The sequence below is a fragment of the Camelus dromedarius genome, chromosome 4, assembly GCF_036321535.1.
Source record: "Camelus dromedarius isolate mCamDro1 chromosome 4, mCamDro1.pat, whole genome shotgun sequence".
Classification (NCBI taxonomy): Eukaryota; Metazoa; Chordata; class Mammalia; order Artiodactyla; family Camelidae; genus Camelus; species Camelus dromedarius.
In genome coordinates this window covers 41975178-41997865 of record NC_087439.1, presented here as the reverse complement: position 1 = coordinate 41997865, position 22688 = coordinate 41975178, and the positions used below count along the sequence as shown (strand labels likewise).

At 35.1% G+C, this 22688-nt stretch overlaps 1 protein-coding gene across 5 annotated transcripts in view; it reads left to right on the top strand.

Annotated features, from left to right (window-relative positions):
* Positions 1 to 22688, top strand: part of TTC21B (tetratricopeptide repeat domain 21B) — a 69631-nt gene that overhangs the window by 1457 nt on the left and 45486 nt on the right. For 4 of the 5 annotated variants that reach the window (XM_064484873.1, XM_031451581.2, XM_064484874.1 and 1 more), the window contains exons 2-12: positions 2635 to 2764; positions 2855 to 2965; positions 5865 to 6031; positions 8247 to 8369; positions 11119 to 11276; positions 12911 to 12995; positions 14061 to 14159; positions 15258 to 15450; positions 15852 to 15949; positions 16269 to 16469; positions 19730 to 19859. In XM_064484873.1, coding sequence (XP_064340943.1) covers positions 2635 to 2764; positions 2855 to 2965; positions 5865 to 6031; positions 8247 to 8369; positions 11119 to 11276; positions 12911 to 12995; positions 14061 to 14159; positions 15258 to 15450; positions 15852 to 15949; positions 16269 to 16469; positions 19730 to 19859 — 1495 coding nt within the window. The remainder of the gene's footprint in view (positions 1 to 2634; positions 2765 to 2854; positions 2966 to 5864; positions 6032 to 8246; positions 8370 to 11118; positions 11277 to 12910; positions 12996 to 14060; positions 14160 to 15257; positions 15451 to 15851; positions 15950 to 16268; positions 16470 to 19729; positions 19860 to 22688) is intronic. The other variant, XM_064484875.1, reaches the window with a different exon arrangement.

The following is a 22688-nucleotide window of genomic DNA, read 5'->3' as shown; positions in this document are numbered from 1 at the left end:
CTGAAATTTGAATTTCATATAATTTCACGTGTTATGATATAGTTTTCTTTTGTTTTTTTCCTCAACATTGCATTTGAACATGTACAAACTGTTCTTAACTTGCTGACTATATAAAAACAGGCAACAGGCCGAATACGGCCCGGAGCCCACAGTGTGCCAGTCCTGCTCCTGCCTGTAGGGTGGCTTGGTCCTCTCCATCCCCACCCCATCCCTGTGTATCACTGCTCATTTCTCACCTCTGCCTGGCTAACTCCTGTGCCTTGGGAATCATGAAAGGGGAGCAAGAAGAGTGTGTGAGTGTGTGGGTGTGTGTGCAAATCCAGTCAGGTCTGAAGTCCTCCCCAGGAATCTTTCCCTTCATTTTACTCTTTGAGCCTCCCGTATCCCAGCCTCATTCTCCTACATTCCCACAGTCGTTTATAAGCTCTTTTCTTGCATTTACTACATTGTATTTCAGATAGTCTTTAGATTCTTGTCTCGGTTGAAAATTTTAAGCTTTTTGGGGACAGGAACCATATCTTAATCATTCATATTCATAGTACCTAGCACAGTGCCTGGCACTCGTGGGCAGTCAGTAACTGTTTCCTGGACTGAACAAGTAACCTGAGCCAGGGCCGTGGTCAGAGGTGCAGGGAGTGGGAAGTAGACCAGGGAAACAGGAAGGACCTACTGAGGGGTTGGAGTTGGGGGACTGTGCAAGTGGGAAGAGAGGATTCCCGACTCCATGTCTGGCTTGGGTGGTGGGGAAAATGCAAATAGGAATCTGGACCTGCGATGAGTGATCTTGGTTTTTTTATGTCATCAACATACGAGGTTTGGAGGAACTCTTTTTTTATTTCAGAATAGAGGCTTTACAGTATGATCTCCTAATTAATCCTCACAATCATCTGTAAATGACTAACAGCGTTTTACAGATGAGCAAACAGGTGCTGTGAGAGGGACCAGAAATTTGAAACCAGGTCTTTTCACCTGTAAGTCCATGTCCTTTTTGTGATAACATGCCGCTGCCTTTCAGGAGAGTTGCAGGTGCTTGGTGATGCTAAACGCTGTACAGAAGGCAAGTAAGATATTAAAAGTGTCCTTAGTTGTGGCAAACTAAGAGGTCATTTGCAACCTTAGGGAAGAGACTCTGGAGGAAAACTGCACTTTACTGAGGTGTGCCGTGGGGGTCTTGGAATTGGTGTCCAAATCATGCTTTGCAGAAACTGGCAGAGAAGGGAATGGAGAAGAGTAACCATAGGAAGGAAACAGTAAAAGTTACAGAGGACGGTTGCCTAACTGTTCCAGAGAAGCATGTGGACTGGAGCTCTCCAGAAACAATAGACTGTTTAAAAAAAAAAAAAAAAAAAGTTGTCTAGACACTCATTTTTTCTTACTCAATTCAACAAGTATTCATTGAGCATTGATGGACCACTGTCCTGGGCACAGGTGGTTGGACTTAACATTTCTCTGCTCTTTACTGACGTAGAGCATCTTTTTATAAACTTATTGGCTATTTTATAACTATTTTTCTGAATATTTGGGATTTTTTTTCTTTTTTTTGACAGACCAATTGACCTTTTTTTTTTCTATTGAAGTACAGTTGATTTACAATCTGTAGTTTCTGGTGTACAGCAGAGTAGACACATTTTAATCCTGTCAATCAATGCTTCATCTGCATTTCTGACTTCTGCCAAATGAGCTGTAGAGTCAGACTAGGTAGGTGTGGGGTGGCCCGTATTGGTTTATGGAGGTGAATCAGGTGTATCACATTGATGGTGAATATGTTCCCTCTTTGATTAGCAGCTAAGCCTTAGCTGTGATCCTGAGGAAACTGGTGTAAGCCATAGACCCAATTAAACCAGAACTAAGATCTCCTGATAGTAGTTTTCTGCCTTGTAAACCAAAATGATACAATTTTGAAAAAAAGCTTAAAGATAGTGATTTCCATTAAAAATAGTTTAGATCGTTTTTAACTGACAATTATTTGTTGTAGAACTCAGAAAGCAAGATAACACTTGACAATAAACTGCTGAGTTTAATTTGACATTACTGTGAGGTGCTGTAGAAACAAAATAGAGGCAAGGGTTTTCTAAAAGAACCTGTAGTCTGACAATGGAAGATGGAATGGAGTAATGGAAAATGTTTTTTTTTAATTCTTGCTTTTTTGTCTGTTTTCCCATTTTCTAAAACCTTTTTAAGAAAGTGGGCAAAGGAAAGTGGTAGAAAGTAGCCCGATTTCAGTAATGTTAACAAATATGGGGGGAAGAATGTAGCTCAAGCACTAGAGCTCATGCTTAGCATGCACGAGGTCCTGCGTTCATTCCCCAGGACCTCTTCTAAAAATAAGTAAATAAATATACCTAATTACCTCTTCCCCCCAAAGATAAATAAATAAATTAATTTATAAGATTAACAAATAGATTAGAAAAAAGATTGAAATTATTAGAAAACATTGAGTTATTTCAGTCACATTGTGTTCTACATTCCTTAGTATTAAGTGCTAGCCTTTAACAATATTTTAAAGAACTTGGAAGAAAAAAAAATACATCAGCTAAGTTTTAGATTGCACAAGATCTTAGGTTAATATCTGCTTCTTAGACTATTTCAGGACACCAGAATTTCTTTTAACATTTAGTCTTTATTTCCTTTCAGACTTTGATTAATTACTATTGTCAAGAGAGATACTTCCATCATGTGTTACTTGTTGCCAGTGAAGGAATTAAGAGGTATGGCAGTGACCCAGTCTTCAGGTTTTATCACGCCTATGGGACATTGATGGAAGGTATGTGCTAATTATCAAACATGTTCTGTAAGTTTTAAATTTTTGTTTTGCACTAAGAAGAATTTTTCACTTCATGATTTTGATTTTTAGGTAAAACTCAAGAAGCTCTTCGAGAATTTGAGGCCATTAAAAATAAACATGATGTATCACTTTGTTCTCTAATTGCACTGATACATGCTCACAAAATGAGTCCCAACCCAGGTATAGTATTTAAGTACAATGCTTAGTTTTTTCTACTCAATTCATTTTGACTTTTTTTCTAATTACCACAGCATTCAGTCTGATCATACTCTATTATATTTTGTCTGTAGGTACTATTTATATCATATTTCTTTTATCTTCCTGACCAGATTATAAGTTTATCAAACAAATTGCTTTCATGTTCCTTATATCCTGTGGCAGTTTCATTAGTATATAGGGATTACTTGAATTGACAAAATGGTGAATGTTTATTAACAAAGGTTAAACAAAAATAAGGACAGCTCAAAACAGGTATATACATAAAATGCTCGGTAGCAGCCAGATTTACCACTTACGTGCAAATATATAGAACGCTACATGCAGTTTCTCTCTACTGCTGTGTCTTAAGCTTCTTGAAAGCCTTTACATCAGAGGGGTTAGCTCCTGGAAGATATTCAGTAAATTTGTATCCAGTAGTAGACTGGGAAATATGGCTAGATTATAGAAGGAACTTTATGCATAAACCAGCAATTAAAATTGTGTGAACTGTCTTAATGTATAGTGTATCTTAATGGCTGTATATGTCCAGTAACAGCTAATAGCACTGTAAATATAAATCCTGTTTCAAATAATTAGGCAATTACTAAGTGTCATAGAATTTTTTTTTTTAATATTGGAAACAGTTTTTTTCTTAAGCAAAGTATCACTTAACCTCCTTCACCCATGTATACTTGCACACATCAATAAAAAGTTATTTAAAACGTTAAATGTGTTCAGCAAATAAATAAATCTAATTGCTGCCTACTTTCTGCAAGGGACTGTGTCAGATATAGTTGGATACAAAAGAGAATACAAAAGAGTTGTAAGAAGTAATCTGTGACATCAAGTTTATAATCTAGTTGAGAAAAGAAAATGTCAGATCCACAAAGATTAAATTCTAATGTTACTACTCAATAAAACGATAGAAAATAAAACAAATGAATCCATAATTAATTGAAAGTGGTGTGTGTACTATTTATCCATAGGAGTAGGCTGGGAAGGCATTGTGGAAAGTGGAGACCCAATCTTGTCTTTTAAGGACAGCTGGAGTATGAAGCATATTTGTCAGACAGGAGGACTTGGTGGGCAGATACATGGAAGTGGTTCAGGATTAGGCTCCTCTCTATCCCCTTTCTCTGTGTTCCAGCAGGAGTGTGTTAGCCGGATCAGAGAATTTGTATAGGAAAGCGGTAGTCAGTAAATCTTTAAATAATAATAATAATATTACTAAATATTTTCTTCCTAGAATCAAGCTTTCATTTGATTATTCTTGAGAGAATCGATTCTGCTGGAAAATGTGATTTCCAGGACACTGAAGATATGGAGACAGAACTCTTGTTTAGAGACACCTGAGTACTCACTCTGCCTTTCTCCATAGGGGGTGCTGAGTGGTTTTGACTCAGGAAGGGGCAAGACGTCCTGCAGTATTGCCTGGGGAGGGCCTAGATTTTTCATGTACATTCTTCCTGAATGCTGATATAAGTCTGATTATAAAAGGGCTGTGATGCATTGAGAATATCTAGCTGATTTCTTCTAGCAAGAGCTAGCTTTGCAGAGGGTATCACCACTGACTGTTGCCCTACGAGGGACTTGATGGAGCTCTGGGCGGGAAGGTATGGTGCCTGTTCCTGTCCTGATGAGTTCTGTTTCTCTCTCAGGACTATTTCGTGAAAACTTCTGAAGATACTCAAGTAGGTGTATTGAGGGCAGGGCAGATGGAATTTTCTTGCCAAGCAATCTGTAGCTCTCCAGAAACAATTTTGTTTCCTAAACTCTTGAAAGTTGTACCTTAGTAATTCCACATTAAGTTTAAATATGTATTTTTAGAGTTAAAAGGAAGAGTCACATACCTTTCCTTGGTAGCCAATTCCAGAAAGGTAGTCTGTCAGAATCTTGGCCCTCAACTTTGACATTTCTTTTTCCTTATTGCATAGCTGATCCACATTCTGATTCAATCCAGGATTTGAATCTAATTGACATTTGTGCCCTAAGCACATATTTAACAGATTAAATAGAGTGATGAGGGTTATTAGAAGTAGACCACCTTTTAAGGGAGCCATTGAGCAGTCAGTATTAAACTGTGTAAGTAACAAAACTTGTATTACCATTCACTGGACCATGACAGCAGCCTGATATGTTTATATATTTAAGAATTGAATTAGGGAGTTAGGTAATTTCACTAGTATTCCTGGGTTTTCCCCTATATAATTGTATCATTTTAGATTCATTGCTAAGTTTTTCAAGTCTTATTTTTTTTTTAAAATTGCATATATAGCCTTCCTGCCTCTAGAATGACATAAACTATACAACTGGAGTGTGTGTTACAGTGGTCGTTAAACATGTGTTAGCACTTGAAATACGTCTTGTTTGACCTTAATTTTAAATTCAATACTAATTAATTTACTTTTAAATTTAAAGCTGACACTTGATTCGTTTATTAGATAAGTTATGTTTAGAACAAGTATATGATTCTACTTTTTTAATTATAAATTTTATGAAATCTAAGTGCACATCAAATTTCTGAAGGAAATTCAGCACTTTAATTGAGCTGTGCTTTGTGTAAAGTACATATCAGCTTTTAACTAGTAAGAAGAAAAAAAGTGTGTCATTAATAATTTTCACATCAATTATGTGTTGAAGTGATAATTTGTATATATTGGGTCAAGTAAAGCATATCATTATAATCAGTTTTCCTTGTTACCTTTTACTTTTTGGATAAAGTTGCTGGGAAATTTTAAATCACGTGTGGCTTGCTTTTTATTTCTATTAGGCAGTGCTGCTGCAGAGAGAACTGTATTCTCTGCTGTGAATCATCTGACCTGTTAAAAGCTCTTGATCTAGAATTTAGTTTTTATTTAATGACTTTTTATTCCTCTCTCAGATAGAGAAGCTATTCTGGAATCAGATGCCATTATGAAGGAGCAGCGTAAAGGAGCTGGCCCAAAAGCTTTGTACCACGCAGGCTTATTTTTATGGCACATTGGTCGTCACGATAAGGCGAGAGAATATGTTGACCGAATGATCAAAATGTCAAACGGCAGTAAAGAGGTAGATGGTTTTCATATTTTGAAATAGTAACATTAAAAGGAGCTTGTGATATTTACATATTCAGTAGTATCTGCCTTTAAACCTCAGAGGAAACTTTTGTTACTTACAGATCCAGTAGTAGTCTTTGCTCTCACCCCCTCTATTCATACTTTATAAATAACTTTATTTTATTTTAATATTTTATAATTTGGTAAAGTTGTGGTTCCCTACGGTTGTTTATTTTCACGCTGTTTATTAACTCTTGACAAGGTCCCTCCCCAACTCCTCCCCTCCTTTCCTTCCTCCTTCCTTCCCTCCCACTCTCCTTATCAGACTGCTGTAGACACAGGGCACCATTATTTGCACTGTTAATAATAGAAAGATGAGGAATAGCTAAATGTTACTTTCACGGGTGGATCATCTAGCAGTGTTACAGGGCACATACTCGGCTAATACTGTGAGAAAATTGACAAATAACATGAGAGAAGTGTGATGAAAACGCATGGGAAATAAGTTATCACTGATTGCTCTTTGTGCTAAGCACCACTGTCAGTACTCAAGGAGAGATCACATCTCTGAATGTTAGAATGAGGAAGGATTTCTTGAAGGAAATAGCATTTGAACCCAAACCTGAAAGGTGGGTACAGTTTCCACAGACAAAGATTATGGAAAAGGGAAGTAGATACTCCCAAAGTGGGAAATGAGGAAAATCCGGAGGCATGTTGCTTGTAGGGATAGTGAGAACCTCGTGTTTGATGGGAACTCGGGGTACCCAGATGAAGAAGGTGGAAGAAAAGCTTCTAGAGGTCAGTAAAGCCTTTTTGTTGTTGTTGCTTTTTGTTTATTTATTTTTTAATTGAAGTATAGTTGGTTTACAGTGTTGTTAACTTTTGGTGTACAGCATAGTGATTCAGTTGTACAAATATATATTCCTTTTCATATTCTTTTTCATTGTATAAAGGTTTTTAATCATGTCAGTGATATCATTAGAGTGTAAATCCAGAAGATGAACTTAGCGATGGTTTATAGGATGACCTGACCTGGGAGGAAACTAGAATGCAGCCCAAAAGGATAATACTTCCTAGCAGAAGGTTTTGAGGGTCTACAGTAAAATATTGTACAGTGAGTAGGAATTTGAGAATTGTTAAATATAAAACTTGTCAACTGATTATAAACAGCGGGGGAAAGATACTGAAGTTTCAGGTATACCAGGGATGTCTCTCTGGGGTTTTAAATGGATGATTCAGAGGCCAATTAACATGAATAGAAAAACACATTGGGATGAGAAGGGATCTTGGAGGGAAGTGATGTACTGGTTTAAGACATGCCGTATTTCAGGCTCTGGCAGAACAAGGAGATGGAAGATAGTAGATGAGCTTTTAGAAAACGAAAAGTTTAGAAGAGGTATTGAACAAGAAATAGAGGTTGGGACATCCACACAGATGTCCCATGGTTCAGATAAGGACACCAATCTAGTGAATAGAAATAGCATTGTTTGAGAATCTCATCTGTTTTAAGGTGTGGTACAGGGAGGAAAATAAAATCTTAAACATTTATAAAGTTTATGAATTAACCTGGAAACTTTGTGATAGAAGAGCAGATTTCATAATTTTTTATTTGGGCATTAAAAAGAAAAATAATGAACCTGTATCCATCTTCTTTCTAATTCTATAAACTTTACAACCCATTGGCTCACTAACATTTCTGAAAGTGAACATCTATGACTTCTTCATTTTTAAATTTCTGAGGCCATTTTATCCTTTCATTTGAAATTTACTGGTCTAGTCAGATTGAGGAGAAGATAGTTGCCAAATTACCTCAATTTTTAATAAATGTGAAGCAAAGCATTTCTGTTTTCCTATCTTAGTTTATTTGGTCTGTTTGCCCAAAAGAGGTAGTTAATTCTTAATAGTGTATTGAATTATGTGTTTAAACAGTTACTAATAATTTACTAGCAAAGCCCCAAGTAAGAATATTGGTTATTTAGCATTAATGGAATATTTGTCAAGCTTATTAATATTGAGCACAGTAGTAATCTTAAAAGCTGAAATTCCTAATAGTTGCCAAGACACTGATCTGGCAAAAGCTTGAAAGCAATTTTATTACACAGTTTTATCATTCATAACATTATGTGATAGTGATTTTTGTTACTAATTACAAATAAAAATGACTCCTTCATCAACATTTCTTTATTTCCAAACACATGGAAATATGATTAGAATTACTCATTTTACAGGGACAGGTTTTGAGAGCATGGCTTGATATTACAAGAGGAAAAGAACCTTACACTAAAAAAGCACTAAGATATTTTGAAGAAGGATTACAAGATGGAAATGATATTTTTGCTCTGCTGGGTAAGGTGAGTTGGAGTTATGGTAAAGTAAGTTTTTTAAATGTATTTGTAATGAATCTGAAATACAGCTAAACTAAGTAGCTCAAAAAGATAGTTTTCATGTTATTTTTTACCAACTCAACTATAGGAGGGACTTACATTTGTATAGGACAGTGAACAAGTAAACTAGAAAAGTATTCCCTGCTAAATTCCTGAATTCTGGGTCAGATTTAATTGTTTTTGTTGTTGCTGTTGGTGGTGGTGGTTTCTGTATTACTGACTCACCAAACGTCTATGATGTGTCTAATGCATGAGGCATTGCTCTGCATACTAGGGGTACCCTGAGCAAAAGAAAACCTTGCTTTTTTATGGAGCATATGTTCTAGGGGTAGAGACAGACAATAAACAGAATCAGTGAGTGAATTACATAGTATATTAGAAAGTGATAAGTGCAATGGAAAATAAATAAGTCGGGGACAGATGGAGAAGTACAGCTAGGATATAAACTTAAAATTTGAAATGATGTAGTCAGGGAAAGTGACATTTGAGCAAAGACTGGGCAGCTTGAGAGCACATTACAAATAGAGGAGATGCTTTAAGGCATGTTCAAGGCATTGCTTGAAGAGGCCTGGAGACCGAAGCAGAGTGAGTGAAGAGGAGAGAAGTCGAGGCTAGAGAGAAGGAAGGTGGGGGTCAGGGCAGGTGAGCACAGGGGGAATGAGGTGAGGCCAGCTGATTCTGTAATGCCTTTGGCTTTGACTTTGAACCAGATAGATCACAGCCAATGAAAAAAGAAATAATATGATCTGACTTACATGGGAGGGATGACCAAGTGGCAGAGACGTTAGAAATCGTTAGTGGGTTCGAATGTTTAAATTCAGTTCCTTTCTTTAGTTCCATTGATGCCTTCTGAATGCCTTAAATTTAAAAAAAAAAATTTTTTTTGATTCAGCAAAAAGAAATTATATTAGGAAAACACTATGTTAAATTAGCAGTAATTTGTGGAGGAGGGGTATAAAAAGAAAAAAAAGAGAGGAGTATTAGTGTGTTGGCCGTCATCAGTGTCCCTCCATCACTCTTGTCAGTTTCTGTGGGTAGTGAGCTTGGTCAAATGTTTGCTACCAGTATTCATGCTAACTAGTACTCACGCTAATTGGACTCAGGTTTTACCTAATGGCACTGCTAGAGGTCTGGGGAATTTAGCAAGTTTATAAAAAAGTTTTTCTTGATTATTTCTCCTCCCTGTTCCTTAAAGAGAAGCTAGTTGTTAATCTTCTAAGGTAGGGCTATTTCAAGGGTAAATATAAGCAGCTTAGATTAGAAACGGACTCAAGTTTAATCCACATGATACAAACAAACAAGCCCAAATCACTAATCTAATATGTAAGATTGGTTTAAATTCTTTTTCTGATAAAACCCATTCCTATTATATATTTATTTTCCAGTTCATTCAGCAGGACGTTTACATTAGTCTAATTGCAAATGGGAATGATATGAACCAAGTACATAGCAAATTTAGTTTTGTTTAATATGATAAGCTGCATTCATCACGGAGGTGATAATCTAAGGAAGTATTAGATATGGTCTTTTAGCATGATTTTGTTAATTTATATTACCAGCTATTTAGGCAGATTCCAAGGACATATGTATTTTTAGAAATTACCTGTGTTAATCTTTTTGCTATTATTGGTAACTACTGAGAAATTTAAATAATTTATTTTGACATACTGCATGGCATAGTCATACTTCTTCAGTTATATGGCAATATAGTCTCAAACTGATTTCAGGAATATATTGCAGTTCTACACATCTGTTGAGGCTGTATGCTCTTTTTGAGTTGAGATATTCCAGGACTAAATTTATTCTTAAAGGATATCCAAAAGCAAATATTTAAAAATCTGTCATATGATAAATATGCCTCATCATCTGTTCTTAAAACACTAGCTATATTTATAGCTTTACTTTTTTCTGACTACGAAAGTAATAACATGGACATTGTAAAAAAAAAAAATTCTTAGAATACAGTAATACCTGAATTGAAAATAAATATCACTGTTGGAGATAATCAGTTCAGCTATTATATTGTAAATGACGTTTCTTCATGTCAGTAAATACAGATCTGCAAATTTACATAATGACTTTTAATGGCCACCTAAAGTTTTATTAAATAGGTACACTATAACTTAATCCCTTGCCATTTTGGGTTGTTTTAATTTTTTTCTGTTATAAATCTGCCATAAATGTAATCTGTATCCTTTTTTGTGTTCTTGTCTAATTATTTAAGATAATTCCTAGAAGTAAAAATGTTGAGATAGGCTTAAACTTTATTTTGCTTATGCTTTAAGATTTTGTCTTCTTTAGCCTGAAAGTAATTTTTTTTAAAAGGTACAGAATCTCTTAGTTTTAGATGCTACTTGCAAATATCCTGGGAATATTTTCTGAAAAGTAATTCTTCTGTTGTAAATAGAAACATTTTATGGTGTTTCTAAAAATATTTTTAAAAATTTTAGCCTGTAATTATATTTCTCAGTTATTTAAAGGTAGATTTTGAAACAGTCACTTGTTATGTCAAATATTTTTATTCTGTGCTATTTAAAAATTTTATTTTGATAAAAACATTGTTTTTCTGATCATAAAAGAGATGACTTCCTTACAGAAGACACAAAAAACAAATACAGAAAATATTAAACACTAGTATTCTGCTTATTCCAGGATAACTGCTGTGAGAACCTTAGTATACATGATCACAGTTTTGATGTCACTTTTTCTTCATTAGGCACAATGCCTTGAGATGCGGCAGAACTACTCAGGTGCTCTGGAGACTGTGAACCAGATAATAATGAACTTTCCAAGTTTCCTTCCTGCTTTTGTGGAGAAAATGAAACTACAACTAGCCTTGCAGGATTGGGACCAGACGGTTGAGACAGCACAGAGGTGAAGTAAAAAAAGATGATAAGTATCTTTGGGTCTGATTATAACTGAGAAAAAATAAAATCTGTGTACTTCTTTATTGTAAGCTTTTTTTAATTTTATTTTTTTTTCAAACAATATAGAATTGAGGAAAACCTTAACATTGCATTTTTTTTAAAAGTGAGTATTTTTAGTTTTATTTCACTGTATTTGATTTTAATTTAAAAAATTTTAACTGAAGTATAGTCAATTTACAGTGAGTGTTGTGTTAATTTCTGGTTGATGACATAGTGATTCATAAAAACTGAATTTATTGATTTACATAAATATCTGAGTGGCTATTCTCAGACAGACCCTCAAATGCAAAAAGACAAAAACATCCCTGACCTCATGAAGCTTCTATTCAAATGAGAGGGACCATGTAATAAGCAGAACCAGTAAAAAAATTATGCGGTGCAGTTCTTTTTCAATAGTTTTCTTGGCTCCTCTTTAGCAGTTGACTATCAGAGTAACAAGTTAAAAAAAGAAACCCTGTAAGAGATTGGGTTGAACTGCATTAAATCTATAAATTATTTAGGGAGAATTTTTTTAACCCCAAATGAGTATTATCATTAGGCAGCTATTGGTGTGCAGCAAACAACCACAAATCTCAGGGCATGTGATAATAAGCACTCATTGCTCATTTGGTGTGGGTCAGCGATCTAGACCAGGCATGGATGGGGCTCTGCTTCAAGTTTCAGATCCAGCTGGGAGGGTGTGGCACCTTGTTGCAGTTTGGACTCTGCTATGAGTGTGTTCTTCCCTGGGCTCAAGCCAGCTACCCAGGAAGCTCTTCTTACGGTGACAGCAGAGGTGCAAGAGGACAAAGCAGAAATATGTGATGCCTCTGAAACAGGCTTGGCACACTGCCATTCCTGTCCACATCTCATTGGCCAAGAAAAATGTCCAAGTCTGTAGTCAGGGGGCAGTGAAGTACAGGCCAGCATGTGTAGGAGGAACTGCTCAGTTACCTGGCAGAAGGCGTGGATCTAGGTAGAGTGGAAAAGCTGGAGCTAATGATTCAATGTAGCACACCATGCTCAATAAGAAACCTACTGTCTTACCCCATTTGTTCAGTTCCTGAATGCCTTTGAGTAAAGTTTTATAGGAATTTTTTGTAGCTTTTGCATATTTCTTACTAAATTTGATTTCTATTCCTATTATTAAAAGGATTTTTAATAGTATTTTCTAATTTGTTTTTATCACATTGGAATCTGTTTTAATCTTGTGAATTATATTAATCGATTTTTTAACATTCAGCCCATCTTTACATTCCTGGAAATCTTATAATAAATCTACATAGTCAAGGTGAATTATTCTTTTAATATACTGTTGGGTATGGTTAGCTAATACTTTATTTAGGATTGCTGCAGAATTTAATGAGACCAGTAGACTATTCATATCTTTCTTAAATATTAAAATTAAGATCCAGAGTTTTTTTGGTTTTAAATGAGATTGATAATTTTCATAAAGCAGGTGTCATTTTACTAATTAAAATTACTTATTTAGACAGTGGAATAGTCAGACCAGCAAGCCAACTTTTCAAGCCCTCGAATAAAAATACATAAGTTTATTTCAACATTAACTGAGGTGGGGTTTTTTTGTTTTTGTTTTTTTAGGTTAATTTTTCAAGATAATCAAAATGTGGAAGGACTCAGAATGCTGGCCCTTTACTATTTGTGTAGGGAGGGGGATTTAGAGAAGGTAAGTTGTACTATTTATATCTCCTGTATTAAATGTATATTTAGTGACACACACATGCACCTACATGAGAGCCTTGAAGTGCTCTTTTAGAATATATGACATGGTAGTTTTTAGTTGATTCCTAGAAATACACCTTAACAAAGAGGTAGGCTTCTTAAATCAACCAGTAGAGCAAAAATATCATAGAGTTAAAACTACCCTTGGAAGCTTTTAAAATTATTGATGACAGCTTGTGCAGTTTCTATATAAAACTGATGTGCAATAATATATGTGATTAATTAACACTGGGTTATTAATACTGGGTATGCAGAGAACATACAAAATATTCATAGTATTTTTACGATTTTATTGAGTTCACATGAGTTAAATGGGCTTAGGATGAAATTCCATTGGTCCTTATAAAGCACATGTTCCTCCAATAATGAACACATTGACTGTATACTGGGTTATGGAATGCCAAAATCCAGTCTGAAGTAAATAGTGTTAAACAAGTAATACATTCAGTCTGTGTTTAGTCTGGTTAAATTGGTTAGTGAAGTACTTATTAAACACTTCAGTTAATACTAGAAGAATCTTAGTAGGAACAACTCTTCAGTAAATCTTCCAGGCATTGAAATTACTTCTGCTAAGTATCTTAATGATTTTTTCTGTTCTAGAAAATATTTTAAATATAAACCAGGCTATATAGGTAATCCAAGGACTGATTTCATATAATATGAATATTTGTAAATATGTTATCATTCATCTCATATGTGTCATGAATTAATTATTGAAGAGGGTGCTTGGCACATATAGTTAATTGAATATTATGGGTATCTTTACCCACGTAAAGATTTCCATTCAATAACAACTGCTTAACGCATTTAAAAATGCGATTATTTATAATTATTGAGCTTTTTGAGAAGGACTTTTTATATTTCTTGCAGCATGTAAGATTTCATTGGAAGAGGGGAAATTTATAAAAGCAGAGATCTTTTTAAATAATATTTGTTAGTATACATGTTATGCATTATGTTCTTTCATTCTTAGTTTATTTTAAAATCATACGGGATACTTCTGTTTTAGGCTGCCACAAAGCTGGAAAACTTAGAAAATGCATTGGATGTCATGGAACCACAGAATGCTCAACTTTTTTATAGGATCACAATAGCCTTCAGCAGAACGGTAAGAGTGCTAACAGAGCTGTTATTTGTAGCTGTAAGTATGAAATAAGTCACAAAGGCTGAGGCAGCAAAAAAGCATATGACCCAGAGTGAAAATATGGCATGTCTATAAATATGTGATACATTCTTAGGAAAGGTAGTTCAGAGGAGATAGTTTCCAACTCTCAGAAGCCATCATGGAGGAAGTGACTGATTCTTGTGAATCCGTTAAGGATAGGGAAGTGCCTTCCAGACAAAGGAAGTGAGAAGTGGTTTCTTTTCATAGGATTTATGACTAGGGTTGTTCTTTGTATTTGTTTTGTGTTTTTAAAACTGTTTTTAAAATGTTTTAAAGTGAGTAATAGAATATTTTGGTGGGGGAAATGGTTGCTATCTATTTTTTTTATAGTAGTAAAGAAATAATTTTATTACAAGCATCCAGTAAAATGTAATCAGGAATGGAATAGAAAAATATAGCAGAATTTGAAATCAATGTAAGAAATGAAAGGACTGAAAAGTTAGCTAAACTAGAAAAAAATAGGGAAAAAGCACACAAAGTAAGTAAAATAATTGTTAAAATAAAGTTGAAAGAAAATGATCAAGGATATTAATTGTTAAATGACATGAATAAGCTGAATTCTCTTACTTGAAAACAAAGATTGTCAGATCATGTGAAAAAAGCAGATCCTTGCCCTAGTTTTTGATTCAGTTCTGTATATGTCTATGAATATATGTGTAATGCTATATATACATAAATATATATATATATAAAACATTAAAGTAGTGATTTTCTTGTCTAATTGTAAGACAATCATGAGGCAGTTTGAATAAGAGCTCCAAAAAATTGACTTTTGCAGTAGTATCATTAGAAGCAGTATGCTTGTCAAGATAGCTGTTTTTTAAAAGCACTACTCATTAGGATATTTAAGTTCTGATAGGGGATAAACTTGCTGCACTGTCTACATAGTAAATAGAGCAGTTTTGTTTCTTTGGTTATGAAGTCATTTATTTTTTTCCTACATTCTGCTTCTGTGAAATACAAATAATATATATTATGAAACTAAATCTTCCATCTGATTAGAAGTGTTAGAGTTCAGCTTAAATCTTTTGTTCTCTTTAGTGTGGACGTAGTGAACTTATTCTTCAAAAGACTCAAACATTGCTAGAAAAAGCTTTTAGTTTAACTCCTCAGCAGTCGGAATTTGCCGCAGAACTTGGATACCAAAAGATTTTACAAGGAAACGTTAAAGAGGCATGGAAGTGGTATAAGACTGCCATGACACTAGATGAAACCAGTGTCTCTGCACTGATTGGTATGACAACTCTTTCTGTGAAGGTTCCTCTTACAGATGCAAGTAACGATTGCTTTCAATACCTGTCATTAAGGAAGAAAAGACATATTTTATGGTTTTCTACAATTAATCTATTCTCTACTATCTACAATAGAAAAAAATCATGTAACTTTAAAATTTTTACTTAAAAATTTTGGGAGAATAGTTTTTTATGAGAATTCCCATAAATTATGAATTCCTTAGTAGCTGATTTTATATGGGTACAAAGCTACTCATTTTATTTCCTTTCACTCTTCTTTCTGTTTTTTTAATCTAAAACTATAATGTATTATGGCAAAAAATTGGTTAATTGTTTGTGTTAGCTTGAAGTGTACGTGCCTGAAATGATGTGGATTTTGACTGTTTTTGTCCATTTGGTTTAGGACTTATCCAATGTCAGTTAATAGAAGGGCAGTTACAGGAAGCAGATCAGCAGCTGGAATTCCTTAGTGAAATTCAGCAGTCTATTGGAAAATCAGCGGTATGGTATTCTGTTTTATCAGATGGTAGTTCCTAGCTACTATTTTTAAAATAAGAAATTTTATATGTCTTAATATTTAGTAATGATTTTAGAGGACTGATGTATACTAATTTTAATATGTAATTATATGTGTTAATTTACTTCCATGTAAAATTAGACTTAATTCTTCCACAAGATTCTAAAAATCCATCCAAGCTAATACTTTAAAGTTTGAACAAATACTGCACATAAGAGTGCTTCACATACATTTGAAATCTAAGTAGAAATAAATGGCTTTATGACTACATGGAGTAATTTACGAAAACTACTTATTTTCCAGGAATTAACCTATTTACATGCAGTTCTTGCCATGAAGAAAAATAAAAGACAAGAAGAAGTTATTAACTTGTTAAATGATGTCCTAGACACTCATTTTTCACACTTAGAAGATTTACCTCTTGGCATACAGTACTTTGAGAAGTTAAATCCTGATTTCTTGCTAGAAATTATTACAGAATATCTGAATTTCTGTCCAATGCAGGTAAGTAATTCTGGGACTTATTTTCAGGGCTGCATTTACATGATGTTTTGTAAAAGGTGCTAATAAAGTACCTTCCACATGTTAGACTATATCAGTATCTTAAAAGGAAGTATTTGTATCTATATTAGATGAGATAATTTTAATGAAAATATTTACCTTAATGACTGCTATCAACTAATAAGTATATTGATTTACAGATTGATTTGCAATTCATCAAATCTTAGACTTGAGTTTAAACAAATAGTAATTTGTTTAAAGACACCCACCTGGTTTGTAAATTCACTCCATAGCATCTTCATTCAGTGCTCTTTCACCTTGGGATGCATTCAAAGATGCAGTTCAGTAACTATGATTATTAGACTGTGTATCCTATGTTAAGTCAGACTTGGCTTTGTGTTAAAAAAAAAAAAAAAAGATTCACCCATTTACTGGTCCTCCTGTCCTGCTCTCTGGAGTGACGTGGAGCAAGTCCCGTTACTTAGTCTCGGCAAGGATCATTCGTCATTCAGAAAACGGACTGTAGATTTTGGAAGTTAGTTTTCATGTTCCTCTAAACAGTTCCAGGTTTTCAACCATTTATTACCAAGTTTGAGAACCCTGGTTGTGAGCCTGAGGATATTATTTATTTTGTCAGTGCCTCGTTAAGCTCACTATTCCAAATGTGGGTTTGGCCTTCAAGACTTTAGTTGGATCCTTTGCTCCCTAACTCTAGTTGTCCATCCAGCTTTCTTTCTGTGAATCACATTATGTTATTGACTCTTACTGAATTAATAGTTAACTAAAGTCCTTAAATCTGTTATTCACTGTAATTTTGGACCCAAGTGTAGGTACTCTGCATTTATCCCTATGAAATTTTATCTCCCCAGATTTATCCCATAATCCAGATTACCGTATCCTTTTGGATCCTGATTGTTATTTATTTGGACCTTTCTTGTCAAACATTATCTGCCTTATTTAGCTCTGAGTAGAACTGAGACTGGAACCCTCTGTTGTATTACCAGGGAGTTCATTCCAAGTTGATGTGGATCCATTAGTCAACACACTTTATTACAGACAGTGAGCAGGTGACTATTATACTCAACTCACAGTTCAACACAGGGATATTATGACAGGTGCTATCAAATACTTCATTCCCAAAAGCGTAGCTTTTAGTATTCTCCCTGATTTATAGCTACAGTAACTGTGTTAATAAGGGAATGAGAATGATGACCTTTCCTTAAGGGAGCCCATGCTGCCTTTTGTTGACCATCATGTCCTTTTCCAGACTATCATAATCTATTTTTTTTTTTTCAACTAATCCCCCTGGAATCACACCTTGGGACTGGTCTTTGTCTCTGTAGTCATGACCTGTTTTCAGTTGCTCATGAGTTGGAAAACACTATTCAGTACTCATGCAATATTCAGAATTCATTCAGCACATGCTTATAGAGCACCTAGCACTGTTCAGAGCTGAGCAAATGGTTGTGTAAAGACAAACTACAACCCTTGCCCTCCTGATGCGTGAATACTAGTAGGAGACAGACGGTATAACCAAGTCAGTCTTATAGTATGTTAGAAGATCACGGAAGAAACTAACAAGTATGTAGGGGTTGGTGATTTTAGATAAGGTGGTCTGGGTAGGCCTCACTGAGGTGGTAAAGTTTGAACCAAAACTTGAAGGTCATGTGGAAATATGGTGGAGAGTGTTTTAGGCAAGGGGGAGGCATTGTGCAGTGGCCCCAAGGGACACAAGGAGAGGAGAGTGGCCAGGACAGAGTGAGGAGGCAGGGAGCAGTCACTGCAAGGTCACAGCCCAAAAGACCAATTGTAACTTCTCTGGTCTTACATTTTTCCATAATATATCAGCATGATAGAATCAAATCAGCATTTGAAATGCTGTTTTCATGGGGAAATATCAGAAAGGCAGGCTTGTCTTTCCAACTCTGTTTCTACTTCTTTAGCCCTTTTATATATGATTTTTTTAATCAAGCTGATACTGTCTTAGAGATTGTCCATGTAAATCCTGGGGCTTTTTTTTTTTACCCATGACTCACTGAAACTACAGTAAAAATGCAGGTTATTTTCAATAAGTAATTCTTAGCAAGTGGCAAAGAACATTTTCAGAACCTCACTCTGTTACCTATACTTTCATTATTTTCTGTTACACTAAAAAAAAAATAAGTATGTTTTAAGAATATACTCTGTATCCATTACTGGGTGTAGAAGTTTTAAAAGTCTGATCTTCAAGACACATAAAGGCCCTGAGCCTGATGAAGGAGGCAACTAAATATGAAACCACTATAGAGCTGTATGACAGAGAATGCTGAATTTTATTACATAGATTACAAGTGCGGTAGAAATTTCAAGAAGTTAAAGTATTCCAGGCACCAATGGTTATATACACTGAAAATCGTCTTGCGCATATATTTTTTGTGCCTCAACTAAGTGAGAAGATGCCACACTTTCTCGTGAGTAACGATGGCTCCGTGTAGGAGTGATGGGCCGGACTCCAGTTAATAACCTGTATGCGGAGTGTAAGGGGGTTGGGGGGAGGATTGTACCTCAGATGAGGGAAAGAGCATTCGTAAGGCAAAGCTGGGAGAGTGAACATTTTATACGTAAACTGTAATATCCCACATCTGAGTTGTGAGTGGATAGCTATGGATAAAGACTGGGTGAGTAGACAGCCATTAAAATGATAAAAACATGGTCTAGTACTGCTTTAGTTATCATGTTCACTATTAATAAAAAGAGGAAAAACTGTGCAGGCCTACAACATGGCAGGCAGAAACACGGGGACAGTGAGGTCTGAGTGTGAGTGTGTTCCACCTTCACATTTTTATTAGGATGACAGATCTGAATTCCCTAGAAACTGACCTTCCAGTATTCTAGGGGGTGTGAAAGTTACTGAATTGAGTAAATCACAAAGCAGGTTTAGAGTTAGAACTGACATTGCCTCGACTCTCAATTCCAGCAAGAAACTCTACCTCTTGTTATCTTTCCTTTGAACAGATATGTACATATACTCCTTTTATATGTTATCAAATTATAACTGTATATTAATTTCACAGTTAATTTTTACTGAGCAAACGCCATTATTTATATAGTCTGTTCATAGATCCCAGGGAGATAAATTCATTACAGTAAAGATTGGACAGTGAATAGAATAAGAAAAATTTTAGAAAAATAGGTGGTTTTGCTTTTCGCATTACAAGTAATACCTGTTTATTCTTAGCTAAATACTATTATAAACTTATAAAATGATCTGTTGATTTGTTTAGCCTGCAAGTCCTGGGCAGCCTCTTTCTCCACTTCTCAGACGTTGCACCTCAATCCTGGAAACTATAGTAAGAACTGTACCAGGTCTTCTGCAAGCTGTCTTCTTAATAGCAAAAGTGAAATATTTGTCAGGTAAGGTATACATTAAAAGCTTAAAATAACCTTTATATTCTGATGTTGATTAAAAAAAAAAGTATGAACAAACTAAGCACTCCCCATACATGAAGAATAGTCACAGAGTATGCACATTATACATGTGCACAGTTAAGTAATTTTTATCCAGAATGAAACTGCATAACTTTATCATTTCATTCTTAAAAAAAAAGTACTATAAACTGGTGATTCAGGTGAATTTCTGGGGTAATACAGTTCTACTACTTAAAAAAAACTCATCAAATAGTAGTGGGGCCTGGCAATAATAATTTATAGTCTTTAATCTTTCCTTTGAACAGATCATAATCCATCATTGTTGACTCACCAGCATCACCAAATGTGATATTTACCAGGCTTCAGGCCCTTAAGAAATTTACTGATTGATTCTTATTTAGTTTCTGTGATTGGTTATGTATAGCTTTGAAAAATAACCTCAGTTATAACCTTAGCTTTTTAGGACACAAATGTATGTATGACTCTATACATAAAAATAGACCATCATACAATGCTTATATATGTACCTTTGCTGGCTGACTGCTGTACAGGGTGAATTAAGTTCGTAAAGTCCTCAAGGGCAGAGACTAATTTAAAGGTATTCATTCTAACGAACAGTTAATTCTTGTGCATAATAGAAAGAGTTAAGAGATTGACTTTACTAATTTTTTTGGATCTCAGTTTTAACTGTTTTAAAAAAGAACCAAATGATTTCAAAAGCTTATTTCACCTCTGAAATACTCTAGTTGTAAGAATTCTCTCTGGTACCTTCTTCTGATTGAGTTCTGTTGAACCACATGCTATTTCTACCTCCTGCCCAGTTGGAATGGATATCACCTACTAGGTGATCCAACTGGGACTTTGAGTTCTGTGATTAATTTATTAAACACTCATTTATTTTGAATTTTGATGTAAATTAGTCTCAATATAGTAATACTTAATTGCCAAAGTCTCTTAGAATGAAAGTCTTGTATGTTAACTCCATGATTTTAAAAGAGCAGCCTGAAATAATTTGAAACACTGCTGGCATGTGTGTGAATAGCAGTATTTTTGCTAAATTGCCATCTGCAGTGACTTCTGGCACCAGCTACCTGGAGTTGGACCATACTTCGCAGATTAAGGGCACTATCCTCCATCAGGCTGCCCTCACTTCAGACAGCAGCCACAAGTTCAGGGGTTCCCATTGCCACCTGCACTTTTGACTAGCTGGCTACAAATTTAAGGGTTCTTATGACCCTCTTCAGGTTTGATAACTCACTAGAAAGATTCACAGATCTCAGGAAAGCACTGTATTTAGGATGAGAGTGCTATAATAGCAAAGGATATTAATGTGGACCAGCAAAAGGAAGATATGCACAGGATGAAGTCTGGGGGGTCCCAGAGGTGAAGCTGCTTATATATTCCGGAGAGCAAGCCTTTGTCGGTTTCATCTTTTGCAAAAATTTTCTCCCATGCTGTAGGTTGTTGTTTTGTTTTGCTTATGGTTTCCTTTTCTGTGCAAAAGCTTGTAAGTTTAATTAGGTCCCATTTGCTTATTCTTTTATTTCTCTTGCTTGGGTAGACTGCCTTAGGAGAACATTGTTGAGATGTATGTGAGATAATGTTTTGCCTGTGTTTTCTTCTAGGAAGTTTATTGTATCTTGTCTTACATTTAAGTCTTTGGTCCATTTTGAGTTTATTTTTGTGTATGGTGTAAGGGAGTGTTCTAGCTTCATTGATTTACATGCTGCATCCAGTTTTCCCAACACCATTTGCTGAAGAGACTGTCTTTATTCCATTGTATATTTCTTGCCTCCTTTGTTGAAGATTAATTGACCAAAAATTTGTGGGTTCAATTCTGGGCTCTCTATTCTGTTCCATTGGTCCATATGTCTGTTTTTGTACCAATACCATGCTGTCTTGATGACTGTAGCTCTATAGTATTGTCTGAAGTCTGAGAGAGTTATTCCTCCAGCCTCTTCCTTTTTCTTCTGTAATGCTCTGGCAATTCTGGATCTTTTGTGATTCCATATAAATTTTATTATGATTTGTTCTAGTTCTGTGAAATATGTCCTGGGTAATTGGATAGGGATTGCATTAAATCTGTAGATTGCCTCGGGCAGTATGACCATTTTAACAATACTGATTCTTCCAATCCAGGAACATGGGATATCTTTCCATTTTTTAAAGTCTTTAATTTCCTCAATCAATGTTTTATAGTTCTCAGTGTATAAATCTTTCACCTTCTTGGTTAGATTTATTCCTAGGTATTTTATTACTTTGGGTGCCATTTTAAAAGGGATTATTTCTTTACTTTCTTTTCCTGTTGATTCATCATTAGTGTAAAGAAATGCAACTGATTTTTGTACGTTAATCTTGAACCTGCTACCTTGCTGAATTCTTCGATTAGTTCTAGTAGTTTTTGTGTGGAACTTTTAGAGTTTTCTGTATATAGTATCATGTCATCTGCATATAGTGACACTTTTACCTCTTCTTTTCCAATTTAGATCCCTTTTATTTCTCTGTCTTGCCTGATTGCTGCAGCTAGGACTTCCAAGACGATGCTGAATAGGAGTGGTGAGAGTGGGCAACCTTGTCTTGTGCCAGATTTTAGTGGGAAGCTTTTGAGTTTTTCACTGTTGAGTACTATGCTGGCTGTAGGTTTGTCATGTATAGCTTTTGTTATGATGAGGTATGTTCCCTCTATACCCACTTTGGTGAGAGTTTTTATCATAAGTGGATGTTGAATTTTATCAAATGGTTTTTCTGCATCTGTTGAGATGATCATGTGCTTTTTGTCCATTCTCTTGTTGATGTGATGTATTACATTGCTTG